We start from the raw sequence: 17,997 nt of genomic DNA, 5'->3' as shown, positions 1-17,997 counted from the left end.
ACCACAGGGTCCTTCGTCTTCTATCTTCCTTCAATGCTTGATCTGTGGTCACAGCTGCTTCTAATCTCAGAGACCTTGACTGAAAACTCGCTGCAAGGGAGCAGGTGGCATGCCCATAGGCCTCATTTTAAGTCACAGGAAACACGTACTGAGAATTTAGAGACCTCTTGTCTTCTGTCACTTCCTGTCAAATAATCTGTCCTTGCTTCGGATGCTTCAGGACAATGCAGACCGATGACCTCTGGCTTTCTGGCCCGATGATATGGATGAGGAAAATGGATGGTTGACCCCACAAAAACTGAGGTAACATCTGAGTGGGGAATAAAGATTTCAGTTGGATATGATTTGATTTACACTACAAGCCTCGAGACATTGTCTGGTTGAGAGTTCCAAAGAAAGTTGGGCAGATTGGATATGCAGAGTTAGGAATGTTCAACTGGTTAAAAATGCAGAGCAGATACAAGCTCTCCCTGTAAATCTAAAATGACTTGGAGGATGAGGGGCGTGGGCTGAACACAGCGCTGAGGTCGGGGACAGAATATGCAGGGTGGGTAGAACTGGAAGAGGCAAGAATCAAGATCAGGAGTGTCTGTGTGAGTGACAGGAGGGAACCCAGAGAGTGGGAGGCCTGGGGAGGGAAGGGTCCTATCTTTCCTTAAGGTAGTGACCTGGACAACGCGGGTGAATGCTTCCATCTTTAGATCCAGACCTAAGGGACTGATTCATACAAAAACACCGAGCTGAACAAAGGGTGCTCCCCGGGTGGATGCCAACAGTCTTCCTTCTGGAGCTTAGGGGAGATGGGCTTGGAGGAAGGCCTTGAAGCTGTCTATAAGACCACCCAGAGACGTTACAAAGATCCAAATGAAACACAATCTTCTTGCAAAACAAAAATTAAGTTTGACTGAAGTCAATTTGGATTTTAAAAGATTATTAGTAATAATAATTCCAGAAGAGTGTTTTCAACTTTTATTTTGAGATGAGTGCTAGGTTTAGACATCACTAGCAGCTGTTTTTCTCCTAACATTCATTTAGAGAGGAGGAGAACTCTAGACTCTATCAAAACTCTATAGAGAAAACTCAAGCTTCCATGGCCTTCTTCCAAAGTCTTTTTTTTTTTTACGTTTGGCATATCCTTAAAAATGAAACGTGACCAAGAACACCAGGCAACAGATAGAAAATAATCTCTCATATGTATGTAGATTCAAAAATAATAGCATATTGGCAATAACACTACAGAAATTTATTAAAAGAAAACCCTGTGGCCAAGTAAAACTTGTGCCAAGAATATAAAAAGAATTTAATATGTCAGGATATCTATTAATATAATCTACCAGATAAAAAGAGCCAGAGGGCCAAAAACAATCCCTTGATGACTTAAATACCTGAAAAAGTTTCACACCTGGTCCTGATGGGAATTCCCAGCAGGCCAGGCACATGATCTGTCTCTAACACAAAGACCCATGTGGCTTAAGTTAACATGACAGGGAGTGTGCGGTCCTCATGAGAGGGAGCCTATGGGATGGCTTAGCAGGAAGCTGAGGGGCCTGGAGAACTGAACTTGCTTAGTAACCAATACTTTTATCTCAAATGGAATTCCGGATCTGCAGAAGTTTCTGGCTAGGCTAGGGATACAGTAGAGCTAAGGCTATTGCCTCAGTACCAGCTACAGGGCATTGAAAATTCCAGTGACTCTGTGAGGAGGTCAGGTATGAGCCTGATGTCTCCAGTAATAGTCACCATACTGGGTGAATTGTAATTTCTCCTACAACTGCACTTACCTGGTCCTTTAAAAAGAGAACTGTAGCTCCAGGTCAGATTATGATCCTGGTTATGGTAAGTACCCCATACAAATATCCACTCCTGAGCACATCCCAGGCACTCAGCATCCACTAATTGCTGTGACTCTAAGGGCAGTACTGTGGGAGGTGTTTCAGGTTCACTTTACAGAAAACATGGTACAGCCCTGGTAAAGGAGGGACTGATAGCTGACTCCAGAGCCCAGTGCTCTGGACCATGGCATTCTAGTGTGTGTTTATTTTCTCATTTTCTCTCTCTCTCTCTCTCTCTCTCTCTCTTTCTCTCTCTCTCTCTCTCATGTTTGCTGTGCCTGATTGCAAGTGTGTGGCACACCTGTGTATGCAGGTCCACATGCATGCTTGTTTGTGGAAGTCCAAGATTCCTGTCCCGTTTTCTTTGATTGCTCTCTAGCTAATTCACTGAGACAGGGTCTCCCAGTTGGACCCAACAGAGCACACAGCTCACAGTGAACTGTCCTGCCCTGGAGATCCCTTGTCTGGGCACTAGGAAACTACAGGGGGGGGGTTGCTATGCCCACCAAGCTTGAATGTGGGACTGGGGCTCTAAACTGCCATCCTCACACTTCCTCCTCAAGAGTTTTAACAAGACATCTACACAAGCCTTATTTACTTTCTTAAGTAAATTCCCTTGTGGATGTGTGAGTTTGCAACACAGTGCCGAACGATATGGCAGTCAAGTGTCTCCTCTAGTGAAGCCAACTTCACACTTGCTTCTTTGGTGTGACAAGGGGAATCTTACTTCAAGAGAATTTCCTAACACAGCACCCCTGCCTTCCCTGTACTTCCCATGTCTGCTACATAATACCTGTTGGGAACAATATTTTAAGGTGTGTTACTTTTGTTTATGTTGCATTTGTTTAACTCTGTGAAGCTGTGATACTTTGCCTGTCTAGAACACCTGATGGTCTAATTATGATCTGAACAGCTATCAGCGAGGCAGGAGAAGGGACAGGCAGGGACTGGCAGGCAGAGAGAATATACAGAAGGAGAAACTGGGAGAAGGGGTTGGGTGTAGACCAGAAAAGGAGGCAGACATCAGAGGCCAGCCATCCTGCTACACAGCAATCCACAGAGTAAGAGTGAGATTTACAGAAATAGAGAATGGGAAAGCCCAGAGGCAAAAGGCAGAGGGGATAACATAAAATAAGAAAACAGGCAAGAAACAAGCCAAGTGAAGGCTGGACGTCTATAATTAAGAATAAGACTCCTTGTGTGATTCATTTGGGAGCTGGGTGGCAGATCCCCCAAAAGAGTCCAAAGAGCTTAACATCATACTACTACAGAAACCTTCTGCCCTGCACCTCCCATTCCTTCTCCTCCCCAATCCACTCACTGCTCCTTCCCATCCTCTTCCCTCCTCTTCCTCCCCTCTCTCCCTTCTTCTCCCTCTCTCCTCGTCATCGAAATAACATGGGATCATGCACTACTGTTTTCCTCACATGACACAATGTCCTCCAGATCTGTTCAAGTCATGGCAACAGATCTCCTTCTTTGACTAATACTTGGTATTAACACATACGTGTATAAGTGTGTGCGCAAGTGCGTGTGCTTGTGTGTATATAAATCTCACCATCTCGATACTTTGTAAGGTGGTGACTTTGTTGCTTTGGGTGTGGACCCAGAAGAGGGTTTGTCGGATCCCATGGCACTGGGACTGTGACAGTAGTTCTCACAGGGGCGGCACCAGCCTCATTCCTGACAGTGCACACGAGGGTTCCTTTTCTTTCTTCCTTTTCAGTGTTTATTGCTTCCAGCTTTTAGGACAATCGCCATCCTTAAGGTTTTGACATTCTGTCGTGATTTTATTTTCATTCACTTCATGCTTGGAGACGTGAGCACCATTTCATGCACAAGTTGGTCTTTTTTATGTCTGTTTATTACTGAACGAGAAATGGAATCTCAGCTAGAGAGGTAGCTCAGCAGTCAAGAGCCCTGACTGTTCTCGCAGAGGGACCCCGATTCAGTTCTCAGCATCCACGTGGTGGCCGGTAACCTCCTGGAACTCCAGTTCCAGGGAATTTGATGCCATTTTCTTGCCTCAGTAGGTACCAGCACTCGTTCGCCGCACAAACACACATTCAGTCTCACACATATACACATACAATTAAAAAAGAAATAAATAAATACATGGAATATAAAAGATCTTAGATTACAGAAGTGTACAGAAATGAATTCCCTGTGTGCCAGCTGCAAAAAATGCAAGAGATGATTCCTATTGCTAACTCGGAGTATGAAATACTCAGGGCTCGGCTGTTAAGGCCTGTGCCCTCTCCTGATTCACTTGTTAAAGCCTAAGTATCAATGGGATGGTAGGAAGAGGCCAGATTTTGGGAGATGAGAACAGACCCAGAAGTGAACTCTCAAGAAAGGACCAGTATTCTCATAAAAGAGGTCCCCAGAACCGGCCTCCCCACCCTCCAGCAGGGAGGCAATTAGCAGGTACCTTGTCTGAACCAGGAAACAACCTCACCAGATCTGCCTCTGCTTACCCTGAACATCCCCACTTCATAGCAATGAGAAGTACCTTCCTGACATTTGCAAAATCACCACTCATTTCTGGTATTGTGTTCTGGAACTAAACACATGGCAAGGAAATGGCTGAGAATCATTAGAATATATCTATGTATATACAAATACATATGTATTTCCCAATATATATGTTTAATTTCCAATATATAATTAAAATATATATATATTTAATTTCCAATAATTTCTGAAAGACATAAAACCATTTCAAAACTAAATAAATACAAAATCTCCTTACTGTGACAATTTCACTAAGACACTAGTAGACATATTCACTTTAAAAATATTAAGATTCTTTAAATATTTTTTGAAATTAAAACAAAGTTTAACTGATATCTGAAAAATCTAAGTTGTATGTATTCATGAGTTACCATGTGATATGAGATTTCAATATATACATATATGCGTCCCATAAAATTTAAATGAGTACTCTTATCTATCCCCTTATCTCTTTAACAGTTCTTTAATGTATTAAGATGCAGTTGGGCAGGATAAGGAGTTCTGGTGAACTGTGACACACCAGGGTGCCTATAAATAGTGACTGCATGTGGTTTATTTCAAAAAACAGGAGAGGATTTTAAATATTTTCCCATAAAGAATATTTTAGCCAAAGTGCTATTTTTGGAATGAGACTATACCTCAGTGGTAGAATATTTGCCTAGTATGTGTAGGTCCCAAAACGGCAAAGAAAAAAAAATCAGATGTTATTTGTATAACTTGGTAAGTATTTACTAAAAGTCCCAGGAACGTACTTCTCTTATCTCTTATCAACTATCAGGGCCTATTTTGGCATTCTAGTTTTTATTGCTGTGTATGTGTCTGTGTGAGGGTATGCCTGTGAGTCTAGATGCCTTTGGAGATGAGAAGAGAACATCAGATGCCGTGGAGCTGGAGCTACAGATGGTTGTGTGCCTCCAAACATGGGCACTGGGACCTGATCTGGGTCCTCCGGAAGAACAGCGAGTGCTCCTAGCCGCCAAGCCATCTCCCCAGCACCCACCAAAGCCCATTTTAAAGTGTACCACAGTACTGAATGGAAGGATACATTTTAGAGCCCTCAGAACAGAACAGATGATTCCCAAGGAGAATCCAGTACATATTACCATTTATTACATAATAAGTGCACCATCTCAAATCACTGAGAAAAGAATAAATTATTCAGCAAATGGTTTTAAGATACTGACTAATCATCTGGGAAATTTAGAATTATTTTACACCTTACAATGATTGATACAGACCCAAGACAGTTAATACACTGTTAAAAATAAGCTTTATATGGTAATGATACAGAGAAATATAAAAATATAGATTAATATTTTTCTGTTCTCAGGATGAGAAAGGTTTTCCTAAATATAAATGAAAAGAACACATAGCTAAACTTGAGACATTTTATATAATGAAAATAAATCTACATGGAAATATAATGAGCAAAACCGAAAAATAAACAGCAGTGTGAGACACTGTCTGCAGTGCATACAAAAGACCACTGCTTCAGTATGGACAGAGAATTTTAAAAATAAATAGGAAATGTATGTGCAGAGTAAAAGATGGGCAAGGGCATGGACTGACTGTGCACAAAGGGAAGAAGACCACAGAATAGAATGAAAATAATCTCCCCTAGAGAGTATATACAATTAGATCAGTGGTTAAAGTGAACGCGATTTGTCCTTTCAATTCGCTTGTCTGTCTTTCCTTCCTTCCTTCCTTCCTTCCTTCCTTCCTTCCTTCCTTCCTTCCTTCCTTCCTTCCTTCCTTCCTTCCTTATCTCAGGTAGGTGTTGAATGTAGTTTTTCCTACCTCGTCTTTCTGAGTACTGGTTTTCAGGCATTCACCACCATGCTTAATTAGATTTGTTCATCTCAAAGGATGCAACACTACAACCCCAGCAAAGAAATCACCTGTCCAACAAAAAAAAAACAAAACAAAAAAACAAACAAACAAAAACAAATGGACAAAGGCGTTTGCTAGATCTTTGCCCTAAGAATATATGCAAATGACTTAGGAAGACAGGGAGGGATGCTGAGGCTGGCCAAACATTAAGAAAACAAAAATTGATGTCACAGCAGAAGGCTGCTTTAAATCGGTGAAGACCATCAACAACAACTAGATGTAAAAATACTGGGCGCTGGCGAAGAGCTGCAGAAACCGGCTCTGTTGTGGACTACCCAGAAGGGAGTAAAACGACATAGAAAGTGGTGTGACGATCTCTCAGCACGCAGAACATGCCGTTCCTATTAGTTGCACCAGTTCCTCTTCTGGTTGTATGAAGAAGAAGAATAGAAGAATTGGCGCAGATTTTGTCTGTGCCATCTCCTAATAGCATTATGCACAATAATCAAAAGGTCAATGTAGACAAGCCTTATTAATACAAGAATAAATGTGTGTGTGTGTGTGTGTGTGTTAAAAATAGAATATTATTCAACACTCAATAGAAGGGAATTCTCACAACATGACACAACACAGAGGAACCTTTCTGGCATCCATGTAAGAGAAATATGCCGTTCACAAAAGGATCAATGTTACATGAGATGCTCAGAATAGCCACAAAAGCTGAAGGTATAAGGGAAGTGGGTAGAACTGTTGTATTTGCCAGGAACTTAGGGGGAGGCGGGTGCTAGGTAACCATTGTTGACCAAGTATAGAGTTTCACTGAGGAAGTTTTAGGGATTGATGGGTGGTGGTGGTTACACAACCATGTAAATACATATGATGGCACCAACGCTACACTTAAAATGGTAAATTTCATGTTCTGTGTTTTATCATACATTCTAGTTTTGTCTTATACTTCTACATCACAGTTCATTATGAAAGGAAGCTAAGGCAGGAACTCAAGGAAGAAACATGGAGGCTGTAACTGAAAGAGAGGCCATGGAGGAATACTGCTTACTGGCTTGCTTCCAGTGGCTTGTTCAGCTAGGTTTATTATGTAATCAAGGATTACTTGCCCAGGGGTGGCACCATCCACAGTGGACTGGGCTCTCCCACATCAATCATGAATCAAGAAAATGCCACACAGACTTTCCCAAAGGCCAATCTGATGGAGGCAATTCATCAACTGTAGGCCCCTCTTCCCCAGTGACTCTAATTTGTGGCAAGACTCGAGCCAGCGCAACACAGTCAAAGCAAATCTGGAGTGATGGGTTTTGATGACTGTTCTTTGGAGGGTAACCTAGAGAAGAAAGAGAGGATGAACCCGAAGCAAACTTATTCTCAGCTCAGGAGGATGAGGAAGAACGCTTAGCTTAAACCTGAGGTAGGCTAAATTGATGGTGAAGAAAATATTTCTCGCAGACGTCATTATCACGGGTTTTCCTTCACATAGGCGCAAGGCTCAACTTTTGTTAAAACAAGGTGGTTCTAGGAATCCCCAAATTGGAAAATGAACAAATTCACTTCTCAGAGGACTTGGAACTCAGGAGTGGGAGATATTCCCAGAAAACTGCATATTATAAACTCCATTCTCTCAAAATAGGCGTAAGCCGGTTGTCTGCAATCCCCATCCAAAATCCTAGCAGGTCGTTTTGTGATTCTAGAACTCATTCTAGAATGTGAAGAGCCACCAGTGTCCTTCCACGAGTCAGTCTGATAAAGCAGAGTGAAGATCAAAGCTTCAGGGCTCAGTCTGCCCAAACCAGAGATCTCCGTGGTGACGAAGCCCTGACGCTTGAGGCAGTGCCGGTCTCGGGCATAGGCGGTAGTACAGCCATCACCGAGTCTTCATCTGTACTTTATACCATACCAACAAAGAAACCAATAGACTTTAATCTGGCTCTGAAAGCCATGCAGATAGCACTTCTTGGATCAGCCGTGGAGAAGATCTTCATGATTCTGAGCACTCACACCCAGAAAAAAATGGATTAACAAATCGGACCATATTAGACTAAGACCCTCTGTCCAGAGGAGCTGGGAAGATGGCTCAGTCAGCAAAGCTTAGGGACCTGAGTCCCATGCCCAGCATCCATTCAAAACAAACAAGCAAACAAACCCCTAAACACAGTGTGGTAGTGTGATATTTGTAATCCCAGCCCTGGGGAAGCAGAGACAAGCAGATCCCTGAGGCTCACTGGCAGCCAGCCTAGCCTACATGGTGAGCATCATGCTAATAGGGGATCCTGCCTTCTAATAAACAAAGGTGGCCTCTTTCCTGGGCAGAGACTATTTCTTCTGCTTCTCAGCATTCTTTAGCTGTGTGGAGATCTTTGTGTGGCTGATGTCTCTTGAGCATTCTCTGTCCCTGTTAGCACGTTTATTGGTGGTGTTCTTGTTCAGCTCATACTTAGGCCGTCAAGTTGGTAAGACTTTTATCTGTGCAGTTTCTCACATTCCTAGGAGATACAACCTCAGCGCAAAAGTCCCCGATCCTCTGGCTGTCACAATCTTCCTCTTCCCTCTTCTGCAATGATTCCTGAGCCTTAGGCACAGGAGTTATGTTATAGATGTATTAGGGCCTGACTCTACAACTTAGATATACACATATATGCATGTAATAACAATTTATGTAAAAAACGACCATGAGTTAGAATGTTAGCAAGGAGGGTTTGGAGAGCAGAAAAGGAAGGGGGGGAATAAGGCAACTATATTATAATCTCAAAAAATGTTTTAAAAAGATGGATAGTAATCGAGGAATGACTTCAGAAGTTCTCTGATCTCTATACCCAAATATCTATATAGACAGATACACACACACACACACACACACACAGAGAGAGAGAGAGAGAGAGAGAGAGAGAGAGATAAAGAGAGAGACAGAGACAGAGATAGAGACACACAGAGAGACAGAAACAGAAGAATTTCTGCTAAGCCACAAAAAAGTACTTTTTTTTCAGAGTACAGGAAAACATATGCATTACATCTATCTTTCTCATACCCAAAAGATATAAAGGACTCCAATAAGAAGGAAGTCAATCTAACAGAAAAGTAAATAAGACATGTGAACAACTATTTCACAAACACATATATGCCAATAACCATTGAAAATCCACTGGTTTCATTGGCCATTGAGGACATTACAAATTAAAATATTCTATGGTTCTAATAATCACCCATGGCACAGTTAAAACATCAGACAGACGGACCGACAATACTGAGCGCTGGGAGTGCTGAGCGACTCACCTGTCATATGTTGCTGGGTGGGACGTGTACTGGTGTGACCACACTGCAGTACAGTATACACACATGCATGTACACACACTGCGATCAACAAGGCCGTTTAGAGGGATAAGCTTAATCGATTAGTTCCTGTACATTTCAGAGGGTATGCACAAGAATGATCATCCCAGTACTGCTTCGAGCACCCCAAAAAAGAGACCACCCAAATAGCTCTCATCAGTGAAGCGGGTAGAGAAGCAGGCTCTTCTCTCCCAATGGATGACACACAACACTCAAAATGAAAACATGGCTGCAGAGGTGGCCCACCATAAAGCAGAGTGGAAGAACCAAGCGGTTAAGTGGGTCACACTGATGGATGCAGTGGTCAAAATTTCCAAAACAAACAAACATAATTTACTTAGGAGTGAGGAAATTGCTCATCTTTGGGGGCAGGGTGACTAGAAGGATGCATGCAGGATATGGGACATTCTGGGATGTGAGTCACATTCTATTTTCTGATTTTCATAGTGGTTAGCCACAATCAAGAGGGTTTTTTTTTTAATTCATTGAGCTATCCTCCTTGTTGCACCTTTTTATTGGGATGTTACATTTAAATGGAAAGTTTGTTACAAACGAAAGGCTGACAGAGGAGTTCTCAAGGTCCCCATGACAATGCGCATAGAATGGCAGGCCCAGGAATTTCTCATGAACTGGATTGAATCACAAATAGGCGCAATGCTTATGCATCAGGGTGCAGGTTTTAATATTTTTCAAATGTGTGAAAGCTGGGGAAAAAACCTAGATGTGAAAAGTAAATGGAGCTGATAAAATCAAAGTGGTTGAGCAAGGAAATGCATAAGTGGAACATTATACCGATGATTTCAGAGGATGGGAAAGTGTGTCTGAAAGCAGGAGGTGGAGGAACAGGCCGAATGCACATGTAAGAAAAGTCGTTTCCAATTTTATGTTCAGTGTGTGCATCAACCCAAGAAGGGAAATGGACTTCAAAGAAACAGAACAAAGACACTGAACAATCCTTATCTCTGGGTGGATGTGTGATGTGCTTACTTTTTTCTTTAAATTATTTTGCTTTTCTAGTTGTCTGCATAGAACACCCTTTACTTTTCTATGCATGGACGTGACACAAAACAGGGATAGAGTCAGTTCATCAAACTAGCCGTTTCCAAGTAATGCTTTAAATTATTTAGCAACATAGAGAAGTACAAGAGAGCCACTTTTGCAAAGACATTCTTTGGTCCAGTTAGAAATCTGTAGAATAGATACAAATGCTTCCCTCCTGGTTGGAGTGAGAGGAAGGCAACAGAGGATATGGATATTGCGCTTTTGGATGTTCTATAATCCTGTTCTAGAACAGTCCAATGATTGCAGAAGCAGTGAAAATCGTGGTGATACCTACGATTCAGCTGAGGAGGTAATGCCTGCCCTGGTTTCCCTAATGATTCGAATGCATTTTGCTTTATCCTCTTCCTTTGCATAGAAACTGAATTTCTTGTCTATCATCAAGGGAAGCCGTGACAGGAACTGAATCAGAGACCATGGAGGAACTTCGCTCCCTGGACTGCTTCCTCTGGCTTGCTCAGCTAACTTTTTATATAGCCCAGGCCCACCTGCCTAGGGATGGCATCATGCCCAGTGACTGGGACAGGTAGTCACTAAGAAACTGCCTCACACACATGACCACAGGCCACTCAGCTCTGAGCGGTTACTTAGCTGAAGTTTTTTTCCTTCCCAGTTGACTCTAGGTTTACGTTGACATTTGAAGCTAACTGTGACACCCTGGCTTGGAGTTAGTGAGCTACTGGGCCTGTAGTCAGAGAGGTGGCAACTGGGAGAAAGCTGGAAATTTTGGCTCTCTGGCCTCAAAGCCTAAGATAGTTTTGCATCATCTGGATGGGGCCTTCAGTCACATCCCTCATGGCCAAAAATCTCGCATTCGACCCTTGTAAATAAACTTCTATGCTGTTGCCAAGTCAAATGGGAAAAAAAATCAGCTATTGGGGCAAGGGTTTTTTTTTTTTCCCTTTGGTTTATTGATCTCTGTCCAGCACCCTGTAATTAAACTAGGCTATGGTCTTTCTGGAACAGTTAGTGGAAAGATAGAGGAGGGGACACACATTAGTGACTTTCAGAGTTTTTAGTTCAATTAATGGAAAGAAAAAAAGACTACAATTACATTAAACTTCATGTCTACATGTGTTTACAGGAATTGGCTCTGAGGCTCTGAGGAAATCATGCTGGGATCCAGTGTCGAAGACTGGGCTCTCAGCTAGGAGCACAGCCTACAGCCAGTGACGACTCAACTAACTGTGCCATATCATCTCAGCAACTTACTATCCTTCTTTAGAGCCTCATGTGAGAGGAGAGAGACAGAGAGACAGACTGACAGACAGACTTGGGGGGTGGTGACAATATAAGAACACCAGAGCCTTGAAGGCTATGTGCTCCCAGGAAACTTAGATAAGGTACACATGCTTTTTCCAGGAACACATGTTCCTGTGAGGTCTGAAATGCTGGCTCTCCTTACTCACAGATTTCCCATAATGCCTCTGAAATACTCCATTGCCTCTCAATGACAAAACATCTGTAGTATATGCTAATGGGATCCTGGGTTTACCCATAGGCCTTATCTTTTAGATATGTAACTTGAAAGATTTTCTGGTAAAAGTATCTGATGACCCAAAAATTGCTTTAAGATGGCCCTGTGTGTGTGTGTGTTGGGTGGGTTCTTGGTGATAGGGCCACATGTCAAACATTATTGACCATGAACCAATAACCAAGGAAGGTTAGATGTCAGGGCACACAGAGATGTGATCCTGCTCTACCTTGTCTGAAGGTCAGAGAGTTTGAGGTTATTTTTGCTCTTTCAAAGTTGTTGACAACAGGTACGGCTACAAAACAAGATATCCTGACCTCAGGCGTGGTTACTTGGTGTTTTGGACATTAAGATGGCTCATAGATATGGATTCACTCCACCATGACTAAAGATCAGAGAATTTGAGCCTATTTCTGCTCCTTCATTTAAAATAGGACACAGGGAGTGGCTACCTACAGAATACTTGGTCTAGGGGTGTATCCTGTCTGAGACACCAAATGCTTTACTCAGAAAAAATAATGACCTGATGTCTCAAGTATTGAAGCAAGCAACTGTTCTGGTTGTCCTTTGTGTCATGGTAAAGCTGTCTTTTGCTTTCTTCCCCCCTTTTGATTGCGGTATAAAAGTAAAAATAAATGCAGGCAAACTCAGAACTCAGAATTGAGCATTCAGTATTCACTGAGTTGCCTTTCCGTTACTATCCTGTGTCTCTGTGTTTCTTTCTTATCTCTGTTCCTCCTACCTAACATTTCTATTCCTCATGCCCCTACTCTAGAACTTTTAGGAACCTGTCCTGGCTGGATAGCTGCAAAACTCACCGCAAAAGATGACTTACAACAGTTAGATCTATGATGAATCTTGACACTGTCTTCCTTCGTGCATTTTGAGATTTCCCATAAAAACAGCGTTACACAATACAAGGATACAAATGTTAAAACACCTGGAATAAATGTTCTCTAGTGTTTCTAATTTCAATGCTCTGTAATTTAGCTTTCCAGGGAAGCTGAAAAGAAAATGAACTTTCAAAGACATCGTGTGCCCTTGTTTATGTCCGGTGGGATGTTGGGTACTTTATACACTTAGACACCGTGTGCATGGGCTTGCTTCTCTGATGCTGTAGAGACCTCTGGACTAGGTCTGGTGTGTTCCATTTTCCAGGTGGTCCTTAGATAATGCACCTAATTACTGCCACATATGTACTTTGGGGCGAGAAGTAGCAAATACAAGGATGAAGAAGCCAAATAAGAGCTGTCATCAGCCATTTTTCACAGCAACGTGACTTGGCTTAATTATATGCTTTTCAAGAGCTGCGGATTGAATTTAGGGCCTTGAGTAAGCTAGATAAGTGTGAGCTACACCTCCAGTTCCTGATTTCTTCCTTTTCTGTGGATGTTTGTGCATGCACAGATACATACATGTATGTGAATGCATACATATGTGTGCTTGCATACAGAAGCCAGAGGAAACCTTTAGGGATCATTCCCAGGAGCCATCCACCTTGCTTTTTGAGGCAGAACCTCTCGTTGTTCTAAAATGTGCCAAGTTAGGTTAGGCCGGCCGGCCAGTGAGATCTACAGATCTGCGAGTTTTGCGTCTCTAGCACTTAGGATTACAAGCAGGCACCACTGTGCTTAGCTTTTTAAAGGCAGGTTTTGGGAATTGAACTTGGGACTCCATGTTTGTGTGGCAATCACTTTACTAGTTCTGCTGCCTCCCCAGCCCCATTTCTTAAGAATACACGACAAGGTTGGCAAGGGATGAAAGCACTTGCTTCTAAGCTCAGGCATCTGAGCCCAATCCCCATATCCCCATATGGAAGGACAGACCTGACTCCAAAACACTGTCCTCTTATCTTCACACACATGCCATAGCGTGTTCAATGCTGCAAGAGTTTGTACATATACAGAAACACATAAATAAACACCTAACTAACTAACTAACTAAATGTAATTAAAAGATTATAAGCAGGTGTGGTGACAAGTATTTGTAATGATGAAGAAAAGAAGGAAGAAGAGGAGGAAGAGGATAGGCAAGACATAATGTGTTGCCAATGACTTCTCAGTAAGGTTCTGATCTATAGACCATCAGGAGAAAGGGGTGATGTAAGCAACGCACAAGCAAATCAAAAATCCTGATTCCAAGGTCGAGTTGCTCGGGTCCTACTCTTCCCACTCACGGAGCTGCATGACCTTGATGACCTTGGGTAGGTCACCTATCTTTCCTGAGCTTCCCGCTATTTTAGCCGTGAAATGGAGGTCACAGTAGAATCTTCTAGTGTTGAAGGTTAGGATTGTATCTGACTAGAGGGAGCATTTACTGGACACTCGCTGTTGTCTCTGCCACTAAGTAAGTGTAGAAATTGGTGAAATTAGGGAAGACAGAGAACAAAGTACTGTCTGGGATTGCTTCTGTACCGTCAGTCAATGGTTATTTTATTTTTTCTTTATCTTTCTCCCCTGGACTTTTCAAACAGTTAGTAGTTGTTATACCTTTACTTAAAAATTCTCCCTCTGTCTCTTTCTTTCTTGAGACACATCTCATGGTGTTGCCTTCTTACTTCTGCTTCTCAGTTGCTAGGATGACAGGTCCATGGCCAGCTAAAACATAGCTCTTAAAAGTGATTTTAAATCTCTGAGGGCCAGTGAAATGGCTCAGTGGGTAAAAGCACTTGCCATAAGCCCGATGACCTGAGTTTGATCCCTGGGTTCCACACGGTGGAAGGAGAGAACCAATTCCTACAATTTGCCTTCTGACCTTACACAAACACTGTAGCAAGTTCATGCCCACATATACATAAATTTAATAAATATGTGTAACAAAAAATAAAAAATATATGAAAAAATGTCTCTTCAGAGAAATTTCAATGCCCAGGAGGACCTCCACTATGCCTATTCCAGATGATATTTTTAAAAAATTATGTTTAACTGTCATACCATAGTTGTGTTACATTATGGAGTACACACGATATTTTTGATATATGGATCTGGAATTTAATATAGTTGATAAACATGCCAATCACTTAGTTTACTTGGCATTTTGGGGATCTATTTGAAATCTATCTTTTTGCTTATATTGAAATGTGCAGATACTGACCAATGCAACCACTTCCTGAAAGAGTCCAGCAGAGAACCATCCCTGCTTTGCCTGTGTCTTCCCAGCAGGCTGTTTTCTCTTTAGAGTACAGCCTCTTAAAGGCCAGTAACATTCACTGTATATACTGATAGTCTCCCCAGCTCATGTTCCAAGCCATCTGCCCCTCACCTCTGCTCCTCCACATCAGCAGGCCAACCTCTTTTGAGGAATGTAAACCCCCTTGATCCAGTTATGAATGGCACTTTGAGAAGCAAGATCACACCCAAGCATGCTGTTTGATATCTAGTTTTTTAGGGTCTGCTCCACAGAGCTCATCTCCACTGGCTAGTCAGATGCCCTAAACCACAGTGGCAAACTGAGGGATGCATAGGCACATGACAGGCACACAGATGACTTTGGGAAAAATGGACCTCTACAGACCTGAAATCGTAAGCCGGATAAATTGGTGGGTAATTTCGGGCATTACATAGAAGGGTTTTGCTTTGCCAAATGATTTACATGAGGGCATCTATAAATAGCAAGCCCATGCTGTGTGTTTGAATCATGCCGCTGTTATACCTAAAGGCTAAGACCTTTCTTGAACACACCTATTGCAGGACGGCAGGCCCAATGCACTTTCTCTCTTGCTCTGAGTTACACCATCTACAGAATTCCAGATCACCTCTGAAACAGCAGCTGGCCCTCGACTCTCTAGGACTGCTGGTCGGTGGTTGGCAAGAATGAGTTCCTTTGGGTACCAGGTGGAAGCGAGGTGCCATGCACAGGGAACCCGTTTTGAAAAGGATCATCTAGTGCGGTGGGTCCCACTTCCTTAGCTCTCACAGGGACCGGAAGAGTCTGTCAAGCCACCGTGACAGAGTTAGGCAATCTTACCTCTTCCTCAAATGGTCGTGTCTGCCTTTCCAATTGGATTTTAGTGAAGTTGTCCCTTGTGCCCAGATGAGATAGCTAGGAATTACACGGGGGCAAAGATTTTGGTCTTAGACCACCATCTCTCTGTTGGTTAACTATGGACACTGAAGTGTACACTGCCAGCGTGACACCCAGCACCAGCACCTCTTGAGCTGTGATGCCACCCAAGGTGCCACAGGGTCCACTTTTCCTCGCTCTGGTCTGCCGTTTAAACAGGCATCCCTTTGCAGCATAGGGAGCAAGCGCTCACTCCTGCACCTCCCCCTACACGCCATAGGTAATCACAAAGACCCCTGCACTGCCAGGAGCCTCCCACTTAAAGGAATCTATGAAATTAACTGCAACTCGATCTTACGAGGTTTACTTTCCCGACGGGGTTGCCGTTTGGCTCCGCACAGTTAAGCAGCCACACTTTAGTTGATTCTCTTCCAGTTTTTCCAAACATGTGCCTGGCACCCCACGCAAGTTTCAGAGGAAATATAAATGTGACAGAAGACGTGCTGCGGGCTTGGTTTTGTGTATATGTGTTAGTGTGACTCTTAAAAAGGCAAGTGTTAAGTTCGACAGAGTAGCAACTTCTACAAGGGGAAAACTAACTTTCTTACAAACGCAGATACTTCTCTTCACCTCATATATTTCTTTAAACTCTCGGAATCTGAAGTTAGAGATAGAGAGGAACCCTAGGGTCCCTGAGACCCTAGGATGAGGCACATGTTGTGGGCTCAATGCCCAAGCTTTTTAAAGGAATATTTCTAGATTGACACTGTCTTTTTGCCCCCAGGAGCTACCAGAACCCACCCACACTGAGGACACAAGCAGGTTTAGGGCACAGATCATCCTAACTCCCTCTCGTGCCCAAGGAAGTCATCTAGGCACTGGGGTAAGGGTGAAGTGCCTGGGCTCCTAGGGCAGAGGTACAGCAAAGGTTTGGGTCTGGGCAGCTGGCTTAGCATGAGAAGTAATGGGTCCTGCTAGTCCCAGATCCCTGGGTATGCGTCCCAGCTCTCTTGATATGGGACCCCAGAGGAAAGGTGACAGAGGGAGAGGAGACTCTGTGTTTCCCCAGGGCAGGCGCACGCACTGTACCTTGGATTCCAGGCTGCTCGTGGACGCAGGAGAGGGCGGCTGCTCTGTGCCCGTTGCCTCACCGGTCACCCCGCTATCCTCGCGGGCTCCACTCGGAGGGATCATCGCGGCCTCAGGAATGGTGTTGGGCTCCTGCAGGGAACCTCAGGCTCGCTCGCCTTTGCGCTCGCTCAGTGCCGGGTTCCTGGGATGTCCATCCCGCCAGGGGGCGGCGTGCGCCCTGGGGCCTTGCCCGGCCGGGTCCTGCCCACCTCCCGGGCCTCCGCCCCGCCCCGCGCAGCGCCCGCGGCCACCTCGCCCGAGATCGCGCGCGTCGAGTCGTGACTGCCGCCCACCGCAGCGGGCGGGTGGGCCCAGGCTGGCCCCCCTGGAGGACGGGAGGCGGCGGCTCGGGGCGGGGCTGCGCGGTCTCCGGTGGGGAACCCAGGGCGGGCGGGGGCCGCGCCCACCCCGACAGTGCCGGAGATCCGGAGTTCTGCACAGGGTCTGGTGATGTTATTCTAAGGTAAATGCTCAGCAAACCCTCAAGAACAGAAAGCTAGTACAAACAAGTGCTACGGGCCACTTTCAGCAGCCCCCTCATCTCTGACCCTGAGAGTGAAGAGAGACGTGGTGGCACTTATCTTAATTTATAGTTCAGTGACAGCAGGGACCAGTGTGGGCGTCCTCTGACCCGTGGGCACTGCAATTTCCAATGTTCTGCCTTGATCTAAATCAGGCAGATAATACGCTTGGTGTATGGACACCTGGTCCCCAATTTCTTCTGCTGAGCCTCACAGGCTCGCTATGGGTTTGGCACCGTCACTTCCATTTATAGACGAGGAAACCGAGGTTTGAGCCGGGTTGCTTAAAGTCAGT

General features: G+C 43.9%; 1 protein-coding gene across 2 annotated transcripts in view; it reads right to left on the bottom strand.

Moving 5' to 3' along the window:
* Stac (SH3 and cysteine rich domain) overlaps window positions 1-17,394 on the bottom strand; it is a 120,005-nt gene extending 102,611 nt beyond the window's left edge. The window contains exon 1 of one of the 2 annotated variants that reach the window (XM_048424052.3): window positions 17,140-17,394. In XM_048424052.3, the coding sequence (XP_048280009.2) occupies window positions 17,140-17,244 (105 nt within the window). In that variant the 5' untranslated portion in view covers window positions 17,245-17,394. The remainder of the gene's footprint in view (window positions 1-17,139) is intronic. The other variant, XM_048424053.3, reaches the window with a different exon arrangement.
* Between the last annotated feature and the right edge of the window lie 603 nt (window positions 17,395-17,997).

Source organism: Myodes glareolus, chromosome 4, assembly GCF_982192425.1.
Source record: "Myodes glareolus chromosome 4, mMyoGla1.1, whole genome shotgun sequence".
In the NCBI taxonomy this organism is placed as follows: domain Eukaryota; kingdom Metazoa; phylum Chordata; class Mammalia; order Rodentia; family Cricetidae; genus Myodes; species Myodes glareolus.
This window is presented reverse-complemented; position numbering and strand designations above follow the sequence as displayed.